Source organism: Leptonychotes weddellii, chromosome 6 (genome assembly GCF_054177405.1).
Source record: "Leptonychotes weddellii isolate Sample4059 chromosome 6, ASM5417740v2, whole genome shotgun sequence".
In the NCBI taxonomy this organism is placed as follows: Eukaryota; Metazoa; Chordata; class Mammalia; order Carnivora; family Phocidae; genus Leptonychotes; species Leptonychotes weddellii.
The window spans coordinates 12,566,910-12,587,352 of NC_138374.1; the positions used below are offsets into that span (position 1 = coordinate 12,566,910).

Below are 20,443 nucleotides of genomic sequence, written 5' to 3' on the forward strand. Positions count from 1 at the left end.
ATAAAATTCTCCCATGCAAACTGTACACTTAAAGTATACAATTCTAATGGTTTTTAACATATTCATAGTTATGCAAACATCACAATTAATTTTAGTAAAATGTCATCACCCCAACAAGAAACTCCATACCTTTTAAGCAGCCACTTCCCATTTTCCCCAATGTCGCCCAGTCTTCAATAACCACTGTTCAACTTTCTCTATGGTTTTTGCCTCTTCTGGACATTCTATGTAAATGGAATCATATAGTATCTGGTGTTTTCTTACTGGCTTTTTTCACGCTTAGCATAATGTTTTCAATGTTAATCCATGTTGTAGCATGTATAGATACTTTATTTCTTTTTATTATTAAATTATATTCAATGTTATCAGTTTTATATCAATTAATATTATAATAAATAGCATTATATATAAAGACTTTGAAGATAATTTCCTAAAATGGAGTTAGTAGATCAAAGAAGATGAACCTTTTTTCATGTTCTATTTTCATCTAACTTATCTATATACTTCAAAAGATTATGTAAATAATGTGAATTTACTTTAATTTCCTGAAAATGAAAATAAGCATTAAAGAGAAAATCCTTTTGACCACTGCTCTCTCCCACTCCACTCCTCACTGCTTGGGCCATTATCCTGAGTTTGGTACATATCCTTCCAATTCATTTTTTAAAAGTCTGTCCTCTCCCTCTCTCTGTCCCTCTGTGTGTGTGTGTGTGTGTGTGTGTATATGTACATTTTAAAAATACTTTTAATTATATGTTATATGGAGGTTAATAATTCCATTGTGATGCCTGTAACAGAAATCCCTATGTGCATTATTAAACAGAACAAAAACTAATTATCACTTCTATCCTTTCCATCAATATTCATATCCTATAAATAAACCATAGTGTAATGGGAGATCTGAATCCCAATAATTGACTCTAACAGCCATCCTAATAATTCATTCCATGCCCTGAAGATAATAACATATTGTATTTCAGGAGGCTATTTTAATTTCAAGGAAGGTAAACAGGATTGATTTCAAGGGGCTTCAGATTCAGCATGGGACCAAAGCACTCAATTTGATTATAGATTTGATAATTAATTAACTCATTCTTAAACTCCAAAAGCAATACCTAATTACTGTATAATTGGAGTAGACGATTAAATTAGCCATTAAAATAATGGAACTTTGTGAACTAACTCAAATATTTAATAGGCATTGTGCTGATATTTGGTTGAGTATGAGAAAATATTTCTGATCAGTTAGTTTTGGAGGAGGCCTTTGGCAGTCAGGGTGACTGGTCAGGTTTAACAGGTTTCCTGGCTGCCTTACAAAAAAGCCAGGTGGCGGTGATTTGCTGCCCAAATCTCTTGATTTTTTTCTGGAAAGAAATGATTTCTCTTTATACAAAATCCCTGGCAGCAGCACATATCATTCATACTTTGTCATAGTTGAATCTGAATTGTCTCACGTTTCCTGGCACTTCTTTAAACTCTGAGGATTAACCAGAGGTAATCTGAGGGCAAAGGCCTTTTGGTTAATCTCTTGTGGACCTTCATGACAGTTGATCTGCAAATCTTAAACTAGTTCATCAAAAACTAGGGGAAGGTTTGGATAAGACCCCATATCAAAACTAGTTTTGAATTTTCAAAATTCTAATTCACTCTAATTTAAAAATACTGTGCTGCCCTTTTAGATCATCCTCCCACTAAATCACCCATCCTACAATATTGTATCACCTTTTAGGAGAAAGCAGAGCTATTATTTTTTTCAAAGTTTGTTTTGACTTAGAATTTAGTAGGAATATCAGACAGATACTAGTTACAGCATTTACCGGTATTCCAGTCCCCTGCCCCACCTTTCACAGGAGACTCACTCTGTAAATGGAGTGGGACATTTACAAGTGAGTATTGAGTAGAAGCCCTGTGCTGGTGTAGTAATCACAGTAGGGGCTTGTTAGTGAGAAAAACCAAGATGTGCAGTGAGTCTAATTCATTTTGGATTTATTTTGGATGCTTAATGATCAGTGCAAAAGAACTCTGCCTGTTTTAGCCTAAAATTAGCATCCACAACCCCTTTTGCCTGACCTGTAACCTTAATTGTAAAAAAGAAAAAAGAACACCTACAGTATGTCAAATTCTAGATTTGGTGCTTTGTATCTTCCTGGAGGGTAGGTGTGGTATTATTACCGTTCTTTAGATGAAGTTTGAAGGGGTCAGGAGGCTTGACCAAAGACTAACCAGCAACTGGGGCTTGGGGAGAGCCATTTTGAAATCTGACAGGCCTGCCACACCTCTTCTGGTCAGGGTCTAACCCAGAGCCGGAGTTAAACAGCGCAGAGGGCCGTGAAGTGGGACAAATGGCGGGTTTCACTCCGCCAGCACTGCCGCCTCGGACATTCGGCCTGCAGGGGCAGCCTCCCCAAGGTCAAGGTCCTGCCCCGGAAGAGCAGACGCTCCGCGAGGGCGGCGATCCACGTGCTGCAGGGCCCACGTTCTGCCCACCTTCCAAACCCCGCGCCGCCGGGGCCCTGGGCACTGTCAACTCACTACCACGCCCTCCTTTGCTCTGGAGGCGTTTAACTTACCCGGCCGGCCTGTTTCAGTCCCTGCCGGGTTTCCAAGGCGCAAAACGTGTGCACTGCGCTTGCCCCTGCGGGCACCTGAGAACTGGGTTAAAGCCTCGGTGTTTACTGCCCACCACGCCCCGCTCTCCCTTGGTGGCTCGCGAAGGGCGGCCCGCGGCAGCGCTCCAAGTGCGGTCGCCAGGGACCCCGCAGTCCCAAGGCCGGCTTTCCACCCCCGGATCGCGCGTGGAGGTGTCCTGGGGGGTGGGGCGGAGGAGGGGTGCAGGAGCGAGCCGGGGCGCACACCCGCGGGCCCCACGCCCCGGGCCGCCTCGCGCATCCCGCGGCGCAGGCCTCCGCGGGTGGGCGGGGGGGGAAGGCGAGGCGCGGCGGCGAGGCGCGGCAGCCGCTGCAGGCGGGACTCGGGCTGCGGCCCCCCCAGGGCGCCGCGGCTCCTCCCGCCGCCCCACCTCCTGCCCCAGGCTGCCCGCGCGGCCCGCCCCCGGTCGCCGCGCCGCCCGCAGGTGCAGCCGCGGCGGCCGCCGAGTAGGTGCGCGGGGATGATCTCACTCGCGCGCTCGGCGCCAGGAGGAGGAGGAGCGGGAGCCGACCCAACTTCCGGGTAGTGCCGCCGCACGCCACCGGCATCTTGCTTTTCCTCCCCCTCCCCCCGCTGCACCCCTCGCCTCTCCCTCCTTTCCTTTATTCCCGGCCCCACCTGCCAAAATGAACAGCTCGGACGAGGAGAAGCAGCTGCAGCTCATCACCAGTCTGAAGGAGCAAGGTAGGCGGGCGCGCGGCCGCCAGGTGCGGGCCGCCGCGGCCCGTGGGCGGGGACGACTCCCCGGCGCTGGGTTTGGGCTGCGGCGGGCGGGGGAATGTCGCGGCCGCCGCGCTCACCCCGTAGTCTCGTCCCCCGTGCGGGAGCGTCCTCCGCGCCCCGCGCGCCTTGGAGAGCCAGGGGCCGCGGGTAAAGTGCGGGTGCCGGGGGCGTGGGGCCCGGCCGTGCGGGAAGCGCACCCCGCAGGTTGCTTGAGCTGGCGATCGCGGGCAGGGGGAAGGGACCGGGATTTGGGGCGGACGAGGACCCAGGGCACCCCCTCACACGCGGGAGAAGCAGGTGCGCCAGAGGTCTCGGGAGGAGGCGATTCGGGAAGCCCCGCCGGCCCTGCTCGTCGGCCGCGGCCCCACCCTTGCACAGTGGCGCTGGGAGGCCTGCCGCGCAGCTTCGCAGCCTTCCCTGCTTTTCAGTCGGCTTCGGTCTAGTTCCTCTTTCCTTCCCCAGCCAGATTCCAGGCCATGATGTGTTTTACCACTTAACCATTTTTAACAGTCTGTTAGTCAGTGAGCCAACACCCGATTTGGCTCTGGCCTGCAGGACTGCCAGGCCGTGTCCTTGCATTTCCACGCTGCCAGGTAACTGGAGATTATCTCCTCCTAAAGAACTGTTCTGATCATTGATTTTCATCTCTTCCTGCACTTCTCAACAAAGCCAAATTAGCGATCAAATGTGAGTTCGACACTCTTTCCATTTAAAATTACTGTTATTACTCTGGCCAAGGGTGGCCTGAGAATATGGGTCAAGAGAGAGGGGAACTGCACAGATTTAGGAAATAAAAATGTGTAGGAACATGTGCTTTTCTGAATCACTTGGTGACATGGCCACAGAGTGGAAGAGGTCCTGCTCTGTGGCTAATCCTGCTGTTCTCTTGCTCTTTCTCTTCTGTTGGCTCAACTTATCAACTCTGTGAACTTGGAAGTCTCTTCCCTTCCATGGGTCTTGTGGTTATCATGCCTTACCTGACTAAAGACGGGCTGAACCAGATGATTTTATAAGGTCCTGTCCAGTACTATGACCTTTTGCTCCTGGAAAACACAAACATAGCATTTGCTGGGGTGTGTGGACTTCCCTGGAGTTGACATTCCTGGAAACAAATCTCAGCACGTTTACCAATCCTGTTACCTTGGGGAAATTATTACCTCACTGAAATGGACAGAGCACATTTCTTTGTGGTATCTAGCATTTAGAAAGTGTTGGATAAATGTTAAATGGCTTTTGCCTTCCCAGTACCTTCAACTCCCTTCCTAGACTAGACTAGCCATGGTATTGGAATTTTAGCGGATGTATTTCCTTGATTATGGGTATATCAAAGGCAATAGAACAGACTTTGAAATTTGTGTTTCTTAAAAGGTGCACTTTTTTTAAGTATTGAGTCTGGTTACACAAGTGTTGGGATTTTTTCAGACCATCTCAAAACCAGGGCATTTATTTGTCATTGGATCATAGACTGTGATAATAATTGACTTATTTCAAGAGCATTTGATTGCTGTTTGACCCATGGAACTAACCCAGAAGCTAGGGATTTGAGGTGGAAAGACAGGCAACTAGGTGTTTGGGCTCTTACCAATATGATAATTAATTTTGTAAGCTGATGGTGTATATGATTTATTTTTTATACTACCTGTTAACGTTGAAAATAATTCCACCACTCCTGTTAAATGTGGACAAGAAGAACCAATATTGATGAACACTGTATTTTTCCTTTTTCAACACTGACTAAAACATACTCATTTATTCCTTTAACAAATACTTAACCAGATATCTACCATATATGAACCCCATGTGGTAGGTACTGGGGTGGAGATAGTGAACCAGACAGACAGTCTTTGCTCCCCCCAAGTTTATTGTCTAGTAGACAGTCATGAATCAAATAGTCACACGGATGTGTACAATTACCAATTTTTTTTTTTTTTAGGATAGATTCTTAGAAAGGGAATTGTTGGATCAGAGGGCCAGTAGACCTAAAGTTTTGCCAGGCATTGCCAAAGTGCCCCCCAAAATGGCTGTACCAGTCCACATTCCCCCCAGCAGGGCCCATTTTCCCCCACACTTGTCAGTGTTGACCAACAGCAGTCTTCACTAATTTTGGCAGTCTGACAAGTTTCTTAATTTTTGCCAATCCGATGAACAAAAGTAGTACCTTTAGAAAAATGGTATTACCTGGTTCTCAGTGAGGTTTGAAATCTCTCTACGTGTTTATTGACCATGTAGGTTTCCTCATCTCATTTCTTCCTTAGTGAATTTTCAGTCAAAACTTGGAACCCAATCCCCAGGAGGGTGTTCAGAAAGAAGATTCCTGTCTACTATTCCTGCCTTCCCTAATGTGAAGCCTTCAGTGGTGTGGTGAATAAGGTTGCTTCTGACAAAAGTTGTGAAATGTAATGACGGAGTCTGTCATAATATGAACAATCTCTAATTTATACTTACCATTCCCTAAGCTCTGTGTCTTATAAATCACACCCACTTCTGAATTACTTCAAAACATTGTATGTTCCCTTCTCGTGAATGGTATAATTAGCTATATTATGTCTTTCTAGAAAGTTATATTATGTCCCTTTAAAAAAATTAGCCAGTGTGTGATTGCTTATGTTCAAGCAGATGTTGAGGTAATGAGGTAATTCTCTTTTTGTCCTTTTTGGAGCTTTATTTTATTGGACTGATTGATGTCTTTAATGCACTGACAAATGGCAACTTGGGGTACTATTTCCGATGCATATTTCCTAGCTACTAAAGTGGACATTTCCCTTACAAAACATCATACAATTTGCTCCCCCTCCAGAATGCTGCTGGGAAATGATCGACTTAGCTCAGCATTTGTTTAAGGTACATGATTTTCTTTGTAATGTATTCATTGCACATGCATTGAATATTCATAGCCAGGCACTGTGCTAGGCATCAGAGATAGAGTGATGAATAAAACCTTGTCCCTGCTGGTGGGGAGTTCCTAGTCTAGAGATGGTGGTAGGCATGTAAATTCCAGGAAGAGTGTCTAGGAGGCCTAGTTTGGGTCATGGGTTTAAGTCCTTTGGGCCGGGAAGGGCAGGGCACCTTGATTGGCAGCTCCCACAAAGACCAATGGATTGGAGCAGTTGTCCAAAAAAGCATGGCGCGCCACTACCAGAAGAGGGGATGCAGGCTGGGCAGACAGAGACAACAGCTGTCCACTGAACTGGTCAGCGTAGTAATGCCCTGTCATTTGGAACTTGATGAGGAAGTTTTGAAGGCAGTGATTGCCACCCAACAGCGAGGATGCTATCATGTAAGACCAAAGCTACAACCCCCACACTGAAAACACTATCCTACGGTAAGATGATGGGTTTTGAAGCAAGGTAACCTCCTTTTATCTTTAGAGTTAGTTATCATTTTCCCCAAGACTATAGAGATAGTGCTTGAGGTTCATTTGCAAGTTTAGCCAGGCTTATTCTTAGAGCGGAGTTAGTAATTAAAGAGGCTCCCAGTGTTCCCTTGACGGCTAGGCCAGAAAGTAGCTAGAGCATTATTTTGACAAAGGGGGCCAAACGACTGCCTACCACGGTGACCTTAGCAGTCTGGAAAAGCTGAAGCATTGTCAGTCTTGGATACATACAAAGTCAGTCGGTAGAAAGCAGTTTGGGATTAAATGGTTGCCATGTTGTCAAGTGCAAACTTGGCTTTGCATTGTTATTTTTCCAAGTGTGGTTTGGGGGCCACCGGTCTCTGAATAACCGGGGTACATATGCACTTTCTTACCTATTATTTATAAAAAGAAGCCTGGTAAGTAAATCTTTCTTCATCTGGGTATATTTTTGTGAAATCGACATTTGCAACGTTTTGCTTTTACAACAAAGTATACTGTAGGTTGAGAAAAGTGCACGAACTATGAATGAACATCTCAAGGAATTATTGAAAAAAATGTTTCTAACAACACTTGAATCAGAACATCTCCAGAAACCCCTTCATAACCCCTGTAATCGTGATCGCCTGCCTTTCCCCAATATCTGTGTCACCAAGGTTTTGCCAGTTTCTGGAAGATAAGTAAATAGAATCGTGCGGGATGCAGTATTTGTTTCTGTCTTCTTTCACTCATGATGTGTGAGATTTATCAGCAGTGTTGTGTGTAGTTGTAGTTGATTTATTTGCATTGCTGAAGAGTATTCCACTGTATGAATACGCCAAAGAAAGTTTTTTTTTTAAAGATTTTATTTATTTGACAGAGAGAGACACAGCGAGAGAGGGAACACAAGCAGGGGGAGTGGGAGAAGGAGAAGCAGGCTCCCCGCTGAGCAGGGAGCCTAATGCGGGGCTCGATCCCAGGACTCTGGGATCATGACCCAAGCCGAAGGCAGACGCCCAACGACTGAGCCACCCAGGCGCCCCGCCAAAGAAAGTTTTTAAGCGAATATACTGTAGACTAGAAGTCAGCAGACTTACCCTGTAAATGGCCAGATAGTAAGTATTTTGGGCTTTGTGGGACACTTGGTGTTTGTTGCAAACCAACATACTGATTAAAAATGCAGCTTCCTCCTAAAGTTTGTGAGCTCCTGCCCAAGAGACACCAACTGGGCAACGCTCCATGAGATGGACCCTCAGCATGGGCTGACGAACTACATCTTATAGTCAGAATTTCCCGATTCATCTAACACTTCCATTGGCTAGATAAATCTGACTTTTTTTTTTAAATTAAATTTAAAAATAAACGTATGCTCATAGGAAAACAAGCATAGGAAGTGAAAAGTACAATGAACTGTTCCCTCATTTCTTAATCTCTATTTCATTATACTCTCTTAGGGAGTCTTTTTAGACATTTTTTCCCCTAATTGTTCCTACTCCGTATGAAATTTTTTTTTAAAGATTTTGTTTATTTATTTGACAGAGAGAGAACAAGCACAAGCAGGGGGAGTGGCAGAGGGAGAGGGAGATGCAGGCTTCCCCATGAAATTTTAATATCACGGATATATTGTATATCCCTTTATATACTGTGATCCTTTGGAGGTTGCAAACCATTGTAATACCTGAGATTGTATTCCTCTTTGAGGCATTGTCACCCACTGATAATGCATGCTCTAACCCCCTTTCCATTACTCAGAGTTACACTTTTTGTTGACTTTTTGTTGTGTTTCCTTTAGAAAATTGTGCACTTGTATGTACATACGTAGTTATCACTGAATATATATTACAGAATTCATATCAGTACATATAGAGTTAAATCTTTAAAAATTGATTGGTTAGGGGCATTTGGGTGGCTCAGTCAGTTAAGCGTCTGCCTTTGGCTCAGGTCATGATCTCAGGTCCTGGGATCAAGCCCCGCATCATGCTTCCCACTTAGAGGGGAGTCTGCTTGTCCCTCTGCCTCTCCCCCCTGCTCATGCTCACACACTCTCTCAAATAAATAAATAAAATCTTTAAAAAAAATTGGTTGGATAGTGTTCTACCCTACAGTTTTCCCACAATGTAGTTAATGTCCTCTGGATGGACACCTCTGTGTTTCTCTGTCTTTGCTATTAAAAATAATGCTTTGGGCAATAGATAACAGTTGGAGACATCAGTATGAATTCATGTTTTGCTTAATCTAGATACAGCTGATTACATACAGAAATACTTATAGATACGTGTATGTCTATGTAGTGAGAAACTGTCACAGCCGGGAAGTGTCTAAGGAGACCTGACAACTACATGTAGCATGGTATCTCAGTGGAATCCTGGAAGGAAAACGGAACATTAGGGAAAAACTAAGGAGATATGAATAAAGTGTGGACCTTAGTTCATAATAATGTGTCAGTATTGGTCCACTGATTGTAATAAACGTACCATACTGATATAAGATGTTAATAATAGAAGAAACTGGGTGCAGGGCTTATGGGAACTGTCTGTATTATCCTTGCAATTTTGCTGTAAATTTAAAGTTTGTAAAATTAAAGTTTATTAAAATAAAAATGTTGCTTACATCCTTGTACACATTTATCTGAAAGTGCCGCTGTGGGAATAATTCTCAAAAGTGGATCCAAAAAGCGGGAATACTCTAAACTTGGTAGTGCTGTAGATTTTATTCTCTTAGACAACCAGGCTTTGCTTTAAAACGTAGAAGGAACATGGCTTTTGTTGTTGTCTGTCTACCATGCTGGTAAAAATTAAATATTAAAACATGAGTTTTGAAATTTTTTGTATGTCCACAGAACAGTAATGTATTAGGATCCTTTTAGTTACTTGATTCTATCTCAAATCCTCTGTGGCACAAATCAGAGTATGATTCTGTTACATGTGTGTGTGTGTGTGTGTGTGTATGTGTATACGTTTGTTTTAAATAAGACTTTTGGGGGCACAGTTTTAGCTTTACAATAAAACTGAGCAGAAAGTACAGAGAATTTCCACATAGCCCTTCATCTTCCCCCACTCCCTGTTTTCTCTATTATCATCATTTTGAGTTAGTGTGGTGCATTCCTTAGAATTGATGAGCCATACTGATACATTATTATTAATTAAGTCCAAAGTTTACCTTGGGGTTCATTCTTTGTGTTATATACATCCTATGGGTTTTGACAGATGTATGACTCATACCCACCATTACATTACCATACAGAATAATTTCACTGCTCCAAAAATTCCCTCTGCTCTACTTGTTCATCGCTCCCTCCTTACCTCTGAACTCCTGGCAGCGTCACTCATCTTTTTACTGGCTCTGTAGTTGTGCTTTTTTCACAGTGTCATAGAGTTGGAATTACTTGGTATGTAGCATTTTTATATTGACTTCTTTCACTTAGCAGTATGCACGTATGGGTCCCCCATGTCTTTTTGTGGCTTGGTAGTGCATTTATTTCTTTGTATCACTGAAGAACACTCAATTGCATGGATGTACCACATTTTGTTTATCCATTCACCTGTTGATGAACATGATGGTTGCTTCCAAGTTTTGGCAATTGTGAATAACGCTGCTATGAACATCCATGGGGGGTAAGGTATGGGGGGGGGGGGAGGAAGCCTCCGATGGTCCTGTGATGTGGTCTCTGTCTCTTGGTGAGCCTGTGCCCCTGGGCTGTGACTTTCATCTGTGCTTCTCAGTTTTGGTGTTTCCTGCTTAGGTGAGACAGGAAGGCTAGAGGGGCCTGGAGTTGGCTCTAGGGAAATAATTTCTCCCAAGGGCAGGCCTTGCTACAAAGAACAGAGGCTCTGGGCATGTTTCAGCATGGCTCCTCTCCCCCTTGCCCTGCCTGAAGCAGTAGGGAAATTTCCTCTGAGGCTGTGGTAGCGCTCCTGGAGGTAAAACTCCCCAAAGTTTGGGACCCTCCTAAGACTGGCCCCCCCACTGGAGTTTTTAACTCTCAAACTTGTTAGAACTGAGCCTTTAGCAATTCGCCATTGACAGTTTAGGTTTCCCTCTCTTGGTGCTGGTTGCCGACTGGGTTCCACACCTTGCCTTCTGCTTCAGGAAGTCATGATTGTCTGTACCTTGCTTGTCTCTCCAATTTTGGAATAGCAGTTTGCCCTGTGACCTCAGTTCTCCGGTGGATCTAAGAAGAATCACTGATTTTCAGTTCGTTCCACTTCTCTGTTGTTGTGAGGACAGGAGTGGTGACAGAAAAGCTCCATGTCGGACTGGAAACCAGACTTATACATGCATTTTATAAACGTACTCCGTTTCCTCCCTTTCTGTGGGTTACTTTGAAGTCATTCCTATAGTTCGTTGGGAGTACTTCTTAAGCATCATTAATTCATTAGCACCGAACTGTGTGTTCTACCAAGTAATGCATAAATTTCAGGTTTGCCATCATTTCTTTTCAGATGTGAAATCTGTCATCTTTGTTTTTTGATCAGGTTTTCCAGTAGTGTTTTTTTTTTCTGGCTTTTCTAATGCTTTAATTAACAAGGGAGGTATAAATGACTTCTCTTTCTGCTCTGGCTCTAAAAGAGGACCCATTGGCATATGTGCAGAAGGGAATAATGTCCTAATTGAACATTATCTCTTATGACTCATGTCCTCGTTCCCCATTAGTAAGAGGTGTTTCATGGCTACATGAGTCTCAAAGATGCAGACTTAATGGATGAGAATCTACATTAGAAGATCTTATGAGACAGTGTTTTCCTGGTTATATTTGATGGCTATTTAAAGCTTCACTTCTATTAAGTATCTTGTAACACGTGATGTAAGAGACCCTTTTAATGTGGGAAGGAGAGTACGTGCTCTTTCATGATTTGTTCGTGTGAAGACCTAGATCCATTCTTCCTTCTTCCTTAATTTAACACACATTTATCCAGTGCCTGCTCTACGTCAGGCATTGTGCTAGATGTTGGTAGCTGTATGCATAAAGACATAGTCCTCACCCCAGAGGATTGTTTCTGGTCCAATGTTTTAGCACACTGCACACAGTAATGCCCAGTAATGTTTTTTACACGAATGACTTTGGAAATCGGTAGACTGGTCCTGCCTCCAATGTTTCTTACTGTGGAATTTGACTTCTCTGTGTATTTGTATCTTCATTTTTAAAATGGGGATGTTCATATTTGGCTTAATTGCTCCACATCACAGATTTATATGAACCAGCCGTTCAGTCAACATAGGTACCAACTCTGCTTCGTATTCTGCTGCGTATAAGATCTATAGCAATGAATCAGATGGGAGAGAAGACAAGAAGACAGACTTGTGCTCAGGTAGTTTATAATGTTACACGTTGATGCTCTAGTAGAGATAGATGAACAGGGTACTCTGGTAGTATATTAGAAATATAAATGTTGATTTTTGCCTTAGGTATGTGGGGAAGGTTTCTTACAGGAAATGACAATTGAATTGCATTGTCAAGGAGGAGGTAGGGAAGATGGGGAGGTGAAGGGAAAAATGTTTAAAAAGGCACCTGGGTGTGAAAGGTCTTAGAGGTATGAGGGACTGAGTGATGGTCTCTAAGGCTGAATGGCAGGAGTGGGGATGGGTGTCCCAGGTTGTGAAGTAACATCTTGGTGGACTACAAGAATGATGTAACCAGGTTGCCTTATTACTATGCTCACCATCTCTTTTGTGAAGAATGAACTTGGGATAGAGGGAGGCTAGAGGCTACGTGAGAGGACTTTACCATTATTGAAGATTAGAATCAGGGCAGACATACTATAGAGGAAGGGCAGACTGGGGAGACATTTTAAGAGATGGGAGCAATTTCATAATTCGTTGGAAGGTGGGAGAAAGAGAGGAATCAAGGCTGATCCTGAGGTACTAGCTTGAGGACCAGGTCGGTGATGACCCCAGAAGGACATCATGCATGCGGGAAGGAGGAGGTTTGGGTGAAATGGAGTTTGATGAATTCACTTTCTAACATGTTGAGTTTGCGGTGCTTGTAGGCTGTCTGGATAGAGATGTGCAGGATAGTCCTGCCTAGCAGAACTTCCTGCTGCGATGGAAATGTTCTTTGTCCGCTGTGGGCTCCGGAAGCCCCTAGCCACACGTAGCTGTGGAGCCCTGGAAGTACGGCTGCTGCAGCTGAAGAACGGAATTTTAAGTTTTCTTCAATTTTAATGAATTTACACGTGGGTTAGCCACATGTAGCTAGCGGCTCCGTATTCGACAGTGCAGGTCTAGAAGGTATTGGTCAGGAAGTACTGATCGGGCACTTACCCTTGGGATAGGGTGATTAACCTGCCCGGGACTGGGAGGTGTCCAGGGACACTGGGCTCTCTTCTTCTCTAGTCTGTAACGGGGAAAGTCCCGGGCAAACCGGGATGGTGACTCACCCCAGCCAGAGGTGTTATTGCCTGTGTTTATGAACTTTAAGTGTCACGCTTCTGAAACGACCAAGTCTACTCATCTGATTTCTGGGCTGACTATGTCATGATTTGCAGCTTGGAAAGAAAGCTCCCTTTCTTGGCATTAGGGAGTTGGAAAATGGAAAACCAGCATGATTCTTGAAACACGTGCTCTGCCTGATATTCTCCTTGTTTTCTCCACATCTCCCTTTTTCTTCCATTCTGTACTCTTATGGAGTGATTCCCCTCCCTGGCTGCACATCAGAATCGCCTGGGGTGTTCACTTCTCAAACAAATATGGTGCCCAAGGTCCACCCTAGGCTAGTTAAATTAGAAATCTTGGGGTGGGGTGGGTGGCGAGGGGGCTAGACATCTGTATGATTTAAAAGCTCCCCGGGTGATTCCGATGTGCAGCCAGGATTGAAAAGTATAGTTCCCAGACATGCTTCCACTTCTTTGCCTTTTTTTTTTAAACTACAACGCACTACAGCTGATTGTTAGCCCCCTTTCTCCTTTTATTTGGGTAGCAGTAGTCGGGTTTCAGAGATTTTCTGCTCTGCCAGCTTTCAAGCCATGTACGGAGGGCATTAGGGAGCAGCCTGATCTCTTACCATGCACACAAGATCTAATGTACTTTGCTGTATCAGTAACAATAAGCATAGCTGACATGTACTGAACATATAACATACCTAAGCACTCTTACACCTTACATGTTAGCTTACTCTTAATCACCATACCATGTGAAAGACGTATAATTCTCATTCTTATTTTCCAGAGGAGGAATCTGCGATTTAGAGAGGTTAACCAACTAGACCAAAGTCCCTTGGCTGCACTTTTTAATTACTGTGCGATGTGACCTTACTGTACATTGAAATCCACTGTACCTGAAACCCAGGAGATGAAGTCTTCCCAAGCCCTGGGTATCTTTCATGTGGCAGAGCGTTCGTCCAGTTCATCTTTACTTTTGCATTGGTTACTTCAAGGTTTGGAGGATCTGTATCATCCAATCACTTGAGCTGTGTGACTCACTTAAAAAATTTCCAAACTCTGAGCCAGTTCTGAAACAAAAAGAAGGCTTTCTCTGTGACCCTTTAGCATTGCCAAAAAAGAAGTAGCTGAATACTATAGGTTACTTCAGTTTTTGCCAGTTTTGCTGAGGATGGGGTTACATGTGTATTCACTATGGGGTGTGTGTGTGTGTATGTGTGTGTAAATCTTGTTTAGGACAGCGAGTTTGGTTTTCTAATTTCAATGAAAAAAATATAAATACATGTTTTTCTTTCCATTCATGCCCTGTTCCCAGGTGCTCCCTTCCCACTGGGAATTCTGCCCATACTTTTCCCATACTTTTCCTCTCCATTCCCTTTACCTGGCTTTATTTTTTTAAGTTGCACAGAGTCACAAGAAAGCACATTGTCTGTGGTTTCCATTAAGGCATGATAGGTGAAGGGTTCTTAATTAATGCTTTTCATGAAGACCCTATAGTTAAGAGTCTGCAGTGTTTCATCTGGATTCTATTGGCAACATAATGGAAGAATAGTATCGGTATTTTTAAAAAGCTTCAAAGGTGTTATCTAATGTTTTAAATAGAAAAACATTTTCTTAATGTCAATATGAGATCATGGTTTTATAAGCCTTTATTGTTTGTTTGTTCATCTGTAAAGTAGGTCATCAAGAATAGAGTGGTAAATCAATCTTGATTTTTCAACTTCATCTACAGATACTTTCAAATGTCAAGTAAACTAAAGTCTCTCAGTAAAATATATATTTATGTTTTGAAAGAATATTAGATATAGTGATAAGACTTAGGACCATGACCGTAGACTACCCAGTGCGTAAGTGTATATTTTTAGAATCTCTTAGTTTTATTTCTTTCTGTTAAAAAAGGGGGTCATTTTATTGATTTTTCATAACCAAGGACAATTTGCTTTATACGCATTGGTTGGGCTTTGGTGGTGGCTGATGAGGAGCTGGTGTGTATAAGACTTCATCCTGTGGTCACTCAAATGTTTTCTGTTGAAAATGTAATTATTTTTAAAAAGGCTCTATCTTTACCTATATACATTCAGCTATTTTATTGGCTGTCTCATTTTCAAGAATTCTTTTTGGGTGTGGCTTCAATAAAATTGTCCATTAACTCTTACTTAGATGGTCAGAGAGTGCCAATAAAACCTATGGGCATTGGTGGTGTAATCCCATAAATACTTGTTCATTTGGTTGGATTTAAAAGTTGTGGTTCTACAATCACCATAGCTATTCTAAATCCTTTGGATCACTGTTGGAGGACATAAACGATGTACTTCACCATGTGCATTGTTTGTTTTTGGGTTTTTCTCTGTTCCAGTGGTTAGAATCCTCCACTTCTAGAATTAATAACCAGATTATCTGGGATGTTCTTGAAGCCACTGGTTTTAGTTTCTTTTTTTCTATGATCTGCTTATTGATGGAAATAGGAAACTCTATTTGTCTTTTCTTTTTTTAAGAAAAAAACTGAGCTTTTTGTAGATAAATCCCAATTACATTTTTTTATAGGTACAAGTATAAAAATCCAGTCTGATAATGGCCTGGCTCGGTGGTGCCAGTCAAGGTGCTGGTCCGGGATTAGGCCCACCTTACGCATTCTGCTCTGTCCTTAATGCTGGATCATGCTCTGTCTTCCCATCATATGCTGTAAACATCGTATTCTGAACCGTGAGGCTATCTGACAGTGGTGCTTTGGCTAAGAGATGAATATGGGTGTTCAGGCTACTTTATTTGTCTGGCGATAGAGGGTTTTAAATAATAAGTTGCTGTTTTTTTCACATAGTTGGAAATATTTCCAGACGGTTCACGTATTTTTCCAACTAAGTGAAATGAATCTGGCTGATATCTGGTCATGGCTTGGTGGTAGATGATCTTGCAATGCCTGAAAATAGTTGTTCTTAGCTGAATGCTCACAGTGTAAACCTTTTGCTCTGTGGATAAAGCAGATGTGTGACACTGAACTGAATGTGTAAGCTGACATTATTTTCTGGAGGCTGATTTTAAAAATAAACCTCTGATTATAGCACCACAGACCTTATGGTGCTAGAAGGAACTTCAGGGAGCATCCACCTGTCTCCTTTCACGGGACCCAAGTGCTGAGCACCAAAGAGAAGTGATTTGTCATAGGTCACTTATGGCTCCGAGGTCTTTCTGTGACCTTGGGAGAATTAGAAATTTGGCTTGGTGGGCTCACACCGGCTGTGGTCTCTTTTTCTTTCTTACTCTTAAAAGCAGAAGCCCTTCTTCGGTGGCCTTTTCTCTACCCCATCACCAACATACTAAAGAGACAATAGAGATGAGTTGGATCCCGGGTTTTCCTACAGTAAACTTTTGATGGGGTTATAACGTTGCTTTCCTTTTTTTTTTTTTCTTTTAGCCATAGGCGAATATGAAGACCTCAGAGCAGAGAACCAGAAAACAAAGGAGAAGGTTTGTACTTTACCCTTTCTTTCCTTTCTTAGATGTGTGAAAGCCTGGACGGCATGGTGCATTGTTCTGCCACCAATTTCAGTTAAATGCGAATGAGAGTTTTTTTCTTTTTTCTTTTCTCCTGCATGTGTGGTTCAAGCTAATATCAACTCCAGGCTCCAGATGGTAAAGAATAGCAGGCATGCCACAGTGGCTCTGCTCTGGGAGATTAACTACTCAGCTAAATGTGCAGCAAGGCACCAGGCCAAGCAACTCAAGCCCCCAAGAATTGTACTTTTTCCCTGACAACCAGATTTGGGACTCCAGTGATGGAATTGAAGGGAAGACACTTATCTTTGGGGCTTAAGACAGAGTAGATTCTGGAGAGAACTCTTTGGCATTAGTCATTGGTGTTTAGCCCATCTTCTTTCATAAACCTTTTTTATGCTCACGTCCTCTTAAGTATATGAATAATATACTGGAGGTTGAAAATCACCCACTACGAAGATGGTAACGCCTGGTGCATGTTTTCGGGGGCCCTGGCAGTTTTATTTTTAAACTGAAATCATTGAATTCTACTTACCTTTTTAAACTACTTACCTTTTTGTCTGCACATGTCCATCTAAGATTTGTGAATATTTGTTTATGTATCTTTATTCCCCGCCCCTGCAAATTCAGGGAGGGGCAGAAGGGGGGTCTAAGTTAAAAAAAGAAGAGAGTGCTCAATTGAACTGAGAAGTAGGAGACAGAGAGAGAGAGAGCAGAGCTGTCCATTATTGCTTTTAGAAAGAAACAAAATTTGTGTTTAGAAATTACCTTGATAGACTAAATATTTCAAAACTTAATGTCCTTGGCAGAAAATTAATAAAATATGTCCTTCGTAGTTATTGAAGCAGATGGTCATCATGGCTATAAATTATGAGACCTTGTCTTTAAAATTTGAGAGTAAGATCTGTAATGAAAGTGGGCAGTGAGCCGAATATTTGTAAAACCTTTGGCATATTTGAGACCATTTATTGGGTTCTTAAACATCATATTTAAGTTTTTCACTCATATTAATTGGCTGCCTATATTAGCTGTAACGTGGTTGGTGATATTAATGGTATGAACTCTAGTTCATATAAAAATGGATTTTGAGACCATTATTTTTCACCCAGTTTTAAGGCTCCTTTGCTCATCTGCAAATAAATCTTTGATGTTCTGTGAAATCGTTTCTTCTCTTCTTTCCATCAGGTGATTTAGGGAATGGTAGGTAGGTGAGGGTGACGAAGATCTCTGTGATAGAAAGTGGTTGGTGCATGCATCTCTAATGTGGTAAGAAAGTCCCAGAAAGATAGTTTGACAAGATTCCTAATTCTAACACAGTAATGACCCCAAATCATAGATGTCCTGAGGATGCCAACAGGCGGGGAGTTTGTGCTTAGATCCTGGTTCCCTGATGCCCCATAATCTCAGAGTGGACCCAGTGGGGGATGATCAGACCAGGTAGCTTGAGCCTCTCTGACCAGATGCACAACCATCTTCCAGCTCTAGGAAAGAGAGCCAAGAAGTTACCAGTTGAGTCTTTTCTGTAGGTGTCCTGGCCTAGGAGGAAAGAGCAAGACAAGTTGGAAGGGTTAATTCAGGAGAACTCTTTGACTTAACCCAGAAGACAGAAGTGGAGAAAGCAAACAAGTGTCTTCATGTGATGGAGAAGGAAGGATATAGAAGAAAATGAGAAACATGAGAGGCAGAAGAGTAAAATTTTTTTCTTTCTTCTCCTCCTCTAATCCTTCCTTACATATAGACCTCACATTGCCCTAAAAATAGTGCACAGAGAACAGAACCTCGGGGCTTCACAGAGTCATGTTTGTTCTATAAACATCCGTTGCTGGTGGTGTTGATGATTATTTAACTGAGAGCCACTTTCTGCAGTGAGGTTTTTAAGTGAACCATCTGTTACACAGGTGGAATTATAGGTAAAATGCATTTGGTAAAAGGAGGACTATAAATTAGTTTTGCACATTAACTATTTGCATGTTTCTCTACATGGAATATGACCTAATACTTCGGTAACATCTGTGTGCATTACTGACCTTTTTCTGTGCTAATTCTTTAAAAATAACTTAACAGAAATGGGAAGAAAAGAAATGAATGCAGTATGGAATGCTGTGGTTGGGTAAAACAAAAAAGAGTGGTTTTAAGTTCACTGCATTCTGTTTATCTTCTGTTAAAGGACTAACAGGCTTACTATTGCAGATTTTTTCCCAAAAATGGGGGTGGGGGCTATATTACAAAGGATGGAAGTATATAATAAAAGCCTTTTATACAGCATAGAATGAGTAAAAGCATCTTTAGTTCTCGAGGTAGTAAATGGAGAACACTATTTCCTTTGGCAAAGCACTTTCTTGTGCCTGGCCGAGTGAGCTTTGTCCAGGCCATATTCTCAATATACATGGCCATCCTTCCCTTGTAGCCCCAAACCAGAGTTTAAAGTTAGTCAGGATCTAAAGTGAATCTAAAGTGGAAGTCCTTTTGCCATAGTTAATTTGATCTGGGGGAATTTTGCACGAGTGGAAGGGACCAGAATAAATTCACTGCACGTTATCTCTCCCTTCTACGCGTCCACATTAAGTCTGTCTTTGTTGCTAGATGATGAACCTGATCAATGAGAAGAGACAAAGGGTTTGATTTCTTTGGATAAGAGCTTTTGTTGTTTTTTTTTTTTTTTTAAAGATTTTATTTATTTGAGAGAGAGAGAATGAGAGAGAGCACATGAGATGGGGGAGGGTCAGAGGGAGAAGCAGACTCCCTGCTGAGCAGGGAGCCCGATGCGGGACTCGATCCAGGGACTCCAGGATCATGACCTGAGCTGAAGGCAGTCGCTTAACCAACTGAGCCACCCAGGCGCCCTGGATAAGAGCTTTTGATGCTCTCTTTGGAATCTCCTCTGTTGAGACCAGTGGTAGGACATGAGTTTATGCTTAAGGGGCTGTGTTTATTATTAAGAAGCTGCCATGGGTCACACACACTCACTTATGTTCCTCTTCTGATGCTCCAGACAGCCCTGTGTCGGCTCTAGTGCACAGAGACCAGAACCTCGGGGCTTCACAGAGTCGAGATTCATACACGGGTCTTCTGGCCACAAATGTTCCTTTTGAAGCCGGTAAACTCATGGGAGCTGATTGACTTTTTCCACCGAGGTCTTGGTGTTATTCTTCGTTCTTTGTTGTTAGCTCATGAATTTTCCATAGCAGATTATCAGACTCAGGACTTGTCTTGACCATCTGTAGGTTTTTTTTTTTTTAAAGATTTTTATTTATTTATTTATTTGAGAGAGAGAGAGAGAGAGCGCAAGAGGGGGTAGGGATAGAGGGAGAAGCAGACTCCCCGCCAATCAGGGAGCCCGACATGGGACTCGATCCCGGGACTCCGGGATCATGACCTGAGCCGAAGGCAGTCGCTTAACCAACTGAGCCACCCAGGCGCCCGACCATCTGTAGGTTTGAACTTAAAAACCGAAAGTTAAATATCAAATCAGTCTGACGTCAGAAACATCACGTGTGTGAGTGTGTGTGCGTGCAGATTCTGATATAGGTGTGCCAAGGGGAAGAGTAGACTTGGAAGGGTGGGCCAATGTGTCAATGATCTTTTCCTTTGCAGTTATCCCTATTTAAGAAAAATGTAATGTTGATCATTTTCTGGTTTTTCTCATTGTCTTTGAGGATGGAATCAAAGTCTGTTTGAATTTATAAGGAAAGCTTTTTTGAAGGCAAGACTGTTGAATGCCTTCTGAGTACTGGAGTACAAAGAAAAACATACGAAGGTCCCGCTCTTGAGTAAAACCACTCTAATGAGGGACATGGGCACATGGACAAATGATAAATTATACTGTTGTAAGTGAATGTCTGGGGTTTGGGGGTGGGATGGGAAAGGGACA

General features: G+C 42.8%; 1 protein-coding gene across 6 annotated transcripts in view; it reads left to right on the top strand.

Moving 5' to 3' along the window:
* Positions 1 to 3,043: 3,043 nt before the first annotated feature.
* Positions 3,044 to 20,443, top strand: part of SHTN1 (shootin 1) — a 96,859-nt gene continuing 79,459 nt past the window's right edge. Inside the window, exons 1-2 of one of the 6 annotated variants that reach the window (XM_081823440.1) lie at positions 3,044 to 3,333; positions 16,493 to 16,545. In XM_081823440.1, the coding sequence (XP_081679566.1) occupies positions 3,276 to 3,333; positions 16,493 to 16,545 (111 nt within the window). In that variant the 5' untranslated portion in view covers positions 3,044 to 3,275. Of the gene's footprint in view, positions 3,334 to 3,500; positions 3,520 to 16,492; positions 16,546 to 20,443 lie in introns of those variants that run through there. The other 5 variants (XM_031039890.2, XM_081823436.1, XM_006744054.3 and 2 more) reach the window with 5 other exon arrangements.